Below are 8,505 nucleotides of genomic sequence, written 5' to 3' on the forward strand. Positions count from 1 at the left end.
TTTCTACCATTTCTGTCAAGCCGTCTACTCATACAGTTTGACTCATACAGTTTGACGCATACATTCGATAAATCCAACATATGCACCACACAGAACGCAATGCAACTGCCTCTGCAATGCAATGCTGCAAGGCAAACGCAGCATTTCATTGGAAATGATTATAATTCTGGCGTACCAAAATGCAATGAGGCTGTCGGTGTAGCCTAGCAGGCAAAACGGTTTAGCATACTAGTCTGGTGTCTGCAGTGTTGTTGCTGCATGGTGATACATCCTTCATTGTGAGTGATAACCAAACTATGCCAATCCCAACCGGTCATTACAAGTATGCTTTGTACACATAGACTCTACTGTCTGTAGTAGGCTACCTTTTTCCAAACTCAGTTTTTGTTTCTTTTCCTTGCCTGAAAGTACATTTTTTTATTAAATGCCACGCAAAATCTTCGCCCAATTATCTTTGACTCAAGTTAATTCATCAATGTGTAGTCTATTGTAAAAACATTATACAGATCGAGTCAAACATTTAGCCTATTACACTGATCAAAAATATAAACGCAACATGTAAAGTGTTGGTCCCATGTTTCATGAACTGAAATAAAAGATCACAGAAATGTTCCATAGGCACAATCTTTCAAATTTTGTGCACAAATTTGTTTACAAAGCATTTCTTCTTTGCCAAAATAATCCATCCACGTGACAGGTGTGGCTTATCAGGAAGCTGATTAAACAAAATGATCATTACACAGGTGCACTTTGTGCTGGGGACAATAAAAGGTTTTGTCACACAATACAATGCCCCAGATGTCTCAAGTTTTGAGGGAGCGTGCAATTGCCATGCTGACTGCAGGAATGTCCACCAGAGCTGTTGCCAGAGAATTGAATGTTCATTTCTCTACCATAAGCCGCCTCCAATGTCGTTTTAGAGAATTTGGCAGTATGTCCAACTGGCCTCACAACCGCAGACCACATGGATGGCGTCATGTGGGTGAGCGGTTTGCTGATGTCAATGTTGTGAACAGAGTGCCCCATGGTGGGTTTATGGTATGGGCAGGCATAAGCTACCGACAACAAACACAATTGTATTTTATTGATGGCAATTTGAATGCACAGAAATACCGTGACGAGATCCTGAGACCCATTGTGAGGCCCATTTTCTTTCAAGTATATGTGACCAACAGATGCTTATCTGTATTCTCAGTCATGTGAAATCCATAGATTAGGGCTGAGGGTCTGTCTCTCAACATCCCTCAGCTCTCCCTTTTCTGCACTGACACTGACCAAAAGGGGACACCGTCTTCCAGCTGATTGCAAAACTCGAGTTGCATCTCATTATTTCTGCCTCATGCACAAACTTCTGTTGTTACTCCTATGAACAGAGAAAGTGAAATATTCCTTGATATTAAAAAAGACCCAAGCCGCTAATAATAACAACAATGCAAGCCTAGATACACTTTCCTACTCGTTACTGATGCAGTGCTTGTTGTAGAGCCGAGTGGAAATAGGAAGAACGCCCATGTTATGCCTTTTAAAGTGTTGACAGTGCTGAGAAAGAACGTAAGCATGAACACACTCATAAAAACAGCATCTCTTTTCTGTATTCGTTGACACTCTCTAGCCATGGTTATTTTATGCCTGATACGTTAACGCAGACACGGTCATCTAAGCCATCTAATTGGCCAGCAGTGGGCCTAGTGCACTTGATTTGCTCTCTGGGACTGCCGGGGAGGCAAAGTTTGCAGCTTCAGACACATGGACACATGGAAACACTGCTCACGCAGTTTACTTTTTTAACCATTTGATCCCAGCCAATCACAGTTTAGCTGTTCACGCATCTCACTCCTTGAGGTTTAGTTATAAAAAATCTTTGGTGAGATCGCTTACTGAGTGAGGGTGACCAACTGAAGAGTGGCTCCAAACTTTTCTACAACTGTTTTTGTGTGCGTTCAGATACTAGTGAGTATTGTTTGAGGTTATATCGTAATTCTATTGAAAGCCCGAGTGTTAATTGCCATTAGTAGTGTTCATTTCACCTTTATCTGTTGAGTAATGGTAGATTTCTAGACGAGCTGTTAGTCTGATATGGCTTCTCTTTGATGTTTGTATAGGTCCAAAGCCTACTATTTGGTCATATTGTTTGCCTCATGAATATTACCTACATTGTTATTACTTAGTTGTGACATTATGTGGTTGCATGCAAATGCAGAGGCATTGCTTTGTTAGTGCTACAACTAAGTGTAATATGCTACATCATGCTAGTGTGCATGCCTTTGCCTCATGGCAGTGTGGTTGTACTTGCAGGCGCGCGCGCCATTTTGTTAATTGAAGCCTGTATGGACCAACCTGCTTGTTTAGCCCTGTTAATGGTACTGTTTGTGTCGACAGTGGTTATGGGCATTATTATTATTTCTGTATAATCACTCATTGCAGTAGCATAGCCAGTAATTAGTTGGTGGGTGGGCCTGCAGCAATTTGGGTGGGCCAAAAAAGCTGAAAGAAAATTTGGCATTTTTAAAGCTCATTTCCTGCAATTCTACCATGAAGCAGGCAGGAATCCTTGCCTGTTTCATTACATCACTCCCACTTCTGACACCAATGTAATGAAACAGGCACGGAGAGCGGCTCGAACCCACAACCTTCTAGCCGAAAGCTCAGCGCACCATATACTGTGCCACTAAAGCATGCTCATGTGGCGGAGTTGATATCTGCTTTTATAAACCAGGGTCGCAGCATTATGTAAGTCTATTTGTAATATTGGCCTTACTGTATGTATTAGAGGTCGACTGATTATGATTTTTCAACGCCAATGCCGATAATGATTTATTGGAGGACCAAAAAAAGCCGATACCGATTAATCGGCCGATTTTTAAAATATATATATATATTTGTAATAATGACAATTACAACAATACTGAATGAACAATGAACACTTATTTTAACTTAATATAATACATCAATAAAATAAATTTAGCCTCAAATATATAATGAAACATGTTCAATTTGGTTTAAATAATGCAAAAACAAAGTGTTGGAGAAGAAAGTAAAAGTGCAATATGTGCCATGTAAAAAAGCTAACGTTTAAGTTCCTTGCTCAGAACATTAGAACATATGAAAGCTGGTGGTTCCTTTTAACATGAGTCTTCAATATTCACAGGTAAGAAGTTTAATGTTTCAGTTATTTTAGGAATTATAGGACTATTTCTCTCTATACCATTTGTATTTCATATACCTTTGACTACTGGATGTTCTTATAGGCATTTTAGTATTGCCAGTGTAACAGTATAGCTTCCGTCCCTCTCCTCGCCCCTACCTGTGCTCGAACCAGGAACACTTCGACAACAGCCACCCTCGAAGCAGCGTTAACCATCGCTCCACAAAAGCCCCGGCCCTTGCAGAGCAAGGGGAACAACTACTTCAAGGTCTCAGAGCGAGTGACGTCACCGATTGAAACGCTATTAGCGCGCACCCCGCTAACTAGCTAGCCATTTCACATCAGTTACACCAGCCTAATCTCGGGAGTTGATAGGCTTGAAGTCATAAACAGCTCAATGCTTGAAGCACAGCGAAGAGCTGCTGGCAAACGCACGAAAGTGCTGTTTGAATGAATGCTTACGAGCCTGCTGCTGCCTACCACCGCTCAGTCAGACTGCTCTATCAAATATCAAATCATAGACTTAATTATAACATAGTAACACACAGAAATACGAGCCTTAGGTCATTAATATGGTAAAATCTGGAAACGATCATTTCGAAAACAAAACGTTTATTCTTTCAGTGAGATACAGAACCGTTCCGTATTTTATCTAACGGGTGGGATCCCTAAGTCTAAATATTGCTGTTACATTGTACAACCTTCAATGTTATGTCATAATTATGTACAATTCTGGCAAATTAATTACGGTCTTTGTTAGGAATAAATGGTCTTCACACAATTCGCAACGAGCCAGGCGGCCCAAACTGCTGCATATACCCTGACTGCTTGCACAGAATGCAAGAGAAGTGACACAATTTCCCTAGTTTAAAGAAATTCATGTTAGCAGGCAATATTAACTAAATATGCAGGTTTAAAAATATATACTTGTGTATTGATTTTAAGAAAGGCATTGATGTTTATGGTTAGGTACATTGGTGCAACGACAGTGCTTTTTTCGCGAATGCGCTTGTTAAATCATCACCCGTTTGGTGATTCGATGAGAAATTAGTAGGCACCGGATCGATTATATGCAACGCAGGACACACTAGATAAACAAGTAATATCATCAACCATGTGTAGTTAACTAGTGATTATGTTAAGATTGATTGTTTTTTATAAGATAAGTTTAATGCTAGCTAGCAACTTACCTTGGCTTCTTGCTGCACTCGGGTAACAGGTAGTCAGCCTGCCACACATGCTCCTCGTGGAGTGCAATGTGAGGCAAGTGGTTAGAGCGTTGGACTAGTAACCGGAAGGTTGCAAGATCAAATCCCTGAGCTGACAAGGTAAAAATCTGTCGTTCTGCCCCTCAACATGGCAGTTTACCCACCATTCCTAGGCCGTCATTGAATGTGTTCTTAACTGACTTGCTTAGATAAATAAAGGTAAAAAAATAAAATAAAAAACGGCCACAATCGGTGTCCAAATATACCAATTACCAATTATTATGAAAACTTGAAATCGGCCCTAATTAGTCGGCCATTCTGATTAATCGGTCGACCTCTAGTATGCACTACCCTCTGTAGCGCCTTACAGTCGGATGCTGAGCAGTTGTCATACCAGGCGGTGATGCAACTGGTCAGGATGCTCTCGATGGTGCAGCTGTAGAACTTTTTGAGGATCTGGGGACCCATGCCAAATCTTTTCAGTCTCCTGAGAGGGAAACGGTGTTGTCGTGCCCTCTTCACAACTTTTCTTGGTGTGTTTGGACCATGATAGTTTGTTGGGGATGTGGACACCAAGGAACTTAACTCTGGACCCACTCCACTGCAGCCCCGTCGATGTTAATGGGGGCCTGTTCGGCCCTCCTTTTCCTGTAGTCCACGATCAGCTCGTTTGTCTTGCTCACATATATTTGGTTGAGTTGTCAACTAATGTGAATTAAACGTGAAATCAACAAAAAATGACATGTCCTTGGATTTAGGTTAAAAAAATGAAATGAATCCCTTGAGTTGATGACCTTTTGCAAATCCATGTTGATTCAGCGTCATCACATTGCTTTTTTGCATGATGTGGCAACAATGTTGAGTCAACCAGTTTTTGCCCAGTGGGCGCCTCCATGTGTAAAACCCAGTAGCGCTCCTGCAATCTGCATTGGATTACTGAAAGCACCGCATTAGCGAAAATAACCTGCCCAGCTCCCTGTCAGTCACTAACCCGGAGGCTCAGTTGTCAAGGTATAGTAAAACTATTGTACCTATAGTATAGTCTACCTGTTTGTGACCTATTTAACTGATATTATATGTCTATATCTTACTGGGATAGTTGGAACCTTATTTAATTTGGGATATTTAGTCGTTTAATATCGCGGCAAACACGTTTTAGGCTATTTGTAGCTCTTGTTAGGTGTCGTATAGCCTAACCTATACCCTCTCCTATGGCGATATGTCATCTGGTGTGAATGCATTTCATTTTGGTGAGTGATTTTCTGCATAGTTTTACCTGGAGACGCACATGTTCGCCACTCGGGATATTATCCTACCAGTATTTGTGAATCAACATTTAGTGCTGTGGTATTTTATTACATTTTATTTGCACAGTGTTGTTCGAAAATGTGTTGGAACAAATCATTCACGGAGTTGATTTTGATGCGGGTGATTAGGTAGATTACCTTCTGGCAGTGGGTGAAAGACGCCACGGAGCATGACAGTGCAGGCTTCAAATGGAAGGCAGAGGGGTTACCTTGCTAAGGGGGTCCAGTGTGCTCAGTGTCATTGGCTCCGTTCATGAGATTGACCCATGATGGGAGTCGGGGGGCCTCGGCACCGCGACCCCAAGCTGAATGTGCCAAATGTGCATCACGTTTTCTTATAGTCGGTGGAATTGGCCTCTCTCTCTTTTCTATCCTCTCTCTCTTCCATCCCCTCCTTCCCTCTCTTTCTGTCTCATATCACACTCTCCTCTGTCACTGTGTAGCTTTCTCCCTCTTCTCTCTATTCCTTATCTTCTATCCTCCTAGCGCCATGTCGAACGAGGAGCGGACTTTCATTGCCATCAAGCCAGACGGAGTTCAGAGGAGGCTTGTCGGAGAAATCATCAAGAGATTTGAGCTAAAGGGCTTCAAAATGGTGGGGATGAAATTCGTCCAGGTACGTTATTCTACTTACTGGAATCTCTATTATTTTATATGTAGGCTGTAGTCCTATACACTTTCAGCGCATTACTAGACAAAATGGTATAGCCAATAAGTCGAACTGAATGGCAGGCCTGTCTGTTATGTAAACAGGCTATCTGACAGCTTTTCTAAATAAGCACACAAATCATCTAAGCAATAACTGCCAATACACATTGTTTGGGCATACAATACACATTGTTTGGGCATACAATACACATTGTTTGGGCATACAATACACATTGTTTGGGCATACAATACACATTGTTTGGACATACAGTGCAGTACAGTGGGGCCTCATCTAGTCCTTGAGGTAGGTCCTAGTGAGCAGATTAGCTTGCTGGCTTTTCTTAACCACATGTATGTTTAGCATAGGTTTCCTGATCCTGTCTGCGTTGGTCTGTGGCCAAGAGGGCTGCCTGTGACCTACGAACCCAGGGATCAGAAGTGCCCACCGATAATAGTCACTGTTTGCAATGGGCTGTTTAAAGGTTAAACACATGCACTCAACGGTTACCTAGTTATAAACTCTAGTGACTTCATGTGATTGATGCTATATACACTATAACAGAGTGTATCCAGATTTAGGCTATAGCTTTACGAAACCCTTGATTTATTGCGACGTGACTGTTACAGGATCCTTTACTTCACAGGAGGTTGATGGCACCGTAATTGGGGAGGACTGGCTCGTGGTAATGGCTGGAGCGGAATAGGTGGAATGGTATCAAATACATCAAACACATGGTTTCCATGTGTTCATAGCATTCCATTAGCTCCGTTCCGGCCATTATGACGAACTGTCCTCACCTCAGCAGCCTCCACTGCTTTACTTCTGCTATTCTACCACTGGTGTTCAAACATGGCCCGCTGTATTTTGCTGTGATCTGCCTCGTGTGTGTCTATGGTTATGGTGGATTATTGATGGTTTATTGATGGTTCTGACTACCTGTTGTGTCTGACTAACCCAGGCCCCGGAGTCTCTGCTGAGGGAGCACTACGCTGATCTAGAGGACAGACCTTTCTTCCCAGGCCTCGTCAGCTACATGACTTCAGGACCAGTGGTGGCCATGGTAGGACAGACTTTCCTTGATGTGTTCATTGACAAGTGGTGCAATGGTCTAGTTTCTCCTACAAGAACACAGGAAAGCCTGCACACTGTAATGCTTCTAATACCATTTCACAGTGCATGCGTTCACTACCTGTACCACTGTCGGATTATAGCTTTGAGCCGCCAGGCTTGAACATATTCACATTAGTACTCGTATTTTGAAATGTATTTGACCTCTGTGCCTCGAAATGGAAGATCATAAAGAATACTTGGTTAGTACAGTGTTATCCATCTGTGTGTGGGTGCCAGGTGTGGGAAGGGTTCAACGTGGTGAAGACCGGCAGAGTAATGCTGGGAGAGACCAACCCTGCGGACTCCAAACCCGGCACCATCCGAGGGGACTACTGCATCCAAGTGGGCAGGTGAAAATTCATCGCACCACACCACTGCACATGATACGAGAAAAGAAAGCAGCGTTTAGTTACACACACAACAGATAACACACAAAAGCATTTACTAAGTAACGTGTGTTGATATTTTAAAACCTCTGCATCGGTGAAGTCCAGTACTTGCTAAACTCTATCCAGAGACACTAATTAACCCATCGTTAAGTCTCCATCTTTCTTCCCTTGTTGTTTTCAGGAACATCATCCATGGCAGTGACTCCATAGAGAGTGCCAACACAGAGATCAACCTGTGGTTCAAACCTGAGGAGCTTTGCAGCTACACTAGCTGCTCTACCAGCTGGCTCTACTGATCTAGGATCAGTTTACCATCCACAAACCCTAACCATTAGGACTAGGAGGGGGAATGTAAAACTGGTCTTAGATCAGAGACAACTTCATCCTACTCTAGCTGGCGACTGAGGACCATTTACTATGGTAAATGTGTGTTTGACTGTCTGTTTTGTTCAACTGAGCTTTCCAATAAAAAAAGTCACAACCCCATCTTTTTTCTTGTTACTAGGGGTTGCCAAAATCTGGTAACCTTACCGAAATTCACAGCTTTTCCAGAAATCCTGGTTGGAGGATTCTGGATTTCTTGCTTATTCCTTTGTGATTCAGGGAAACTTCCAACCGTGTTTTGTGGAAACCAGGGATTTTATTTGATCTACCTCAGATCATGAAAACCATTTTCTTTCAACAGCCACCCAGTGAA

The 8,505-nt window shown here is 42.4% G+C and overlaps 1 protein-coding gene across 3 annotated transcripts; it reads left to right on the forward strand.

The window, feature by feature from the left end:
• The first annotated feature begins 1,856 nt into the window (after window positions 1-1,856).
• Window positions 1,857-8,294, forward strand: LOC111967826 (nucleoside diphosphate kinase A-like). Of its 3 annotated transcripts, none has more exons than XM_023993222.2 (5): window positions 1,857-1,950; window positions 6,104-6,276; window positions 7,268-7,369; window positions 7,657-7,769; window positions 7,990-8,294. In XM_023993222.2, exons 2-5 carry the CDS (start codon window positions 6,151-6,153, stop codon window positions 8,102-8,104), a joined length of 456 nt encoding a protein of 151 aa, XP_023848990.1. In that variant the 5' UTR covers window positions 1,857-1,950; window positions 6,104-6,150; the 3' UTR covers window positions 8,105-8,294. The 3 variants fall into 3 exon arrangements, with proteins under 3 accessions (XP_023848990.1, XP_023848992.1, XP_023848991.1); XM_023993224.2 differs by having other exon boundaries at window positions 1,858-1,950; window positions 6,147-6,276; XM_023993223.3 differs by lacking the exon at window positions 1,857-1,950 and adding an exon at window positions 5,290-5,364.
• Window positions 8,295-8,505: the final 211 nt, after the last annotated feature.

The sequence above is a fragment of the Salvelinus sp. IW2-2015 genome, linkage group LG8 (genome assembly GCF_002910315.2).
Source record: "Salvelinus sp. IW2-2015 linkage group LG8, ASM291031v2, whole genome shotgun sequence".
In the NCBI taxonomy this organism is placed as follows: domain Eukaryota; kingdom Metazoa; phylum Chordata; class Actinopteri; order Salmoniformes; family Salmonidae; genus Salvelinus; species Salvelinus sp. IW2-2015.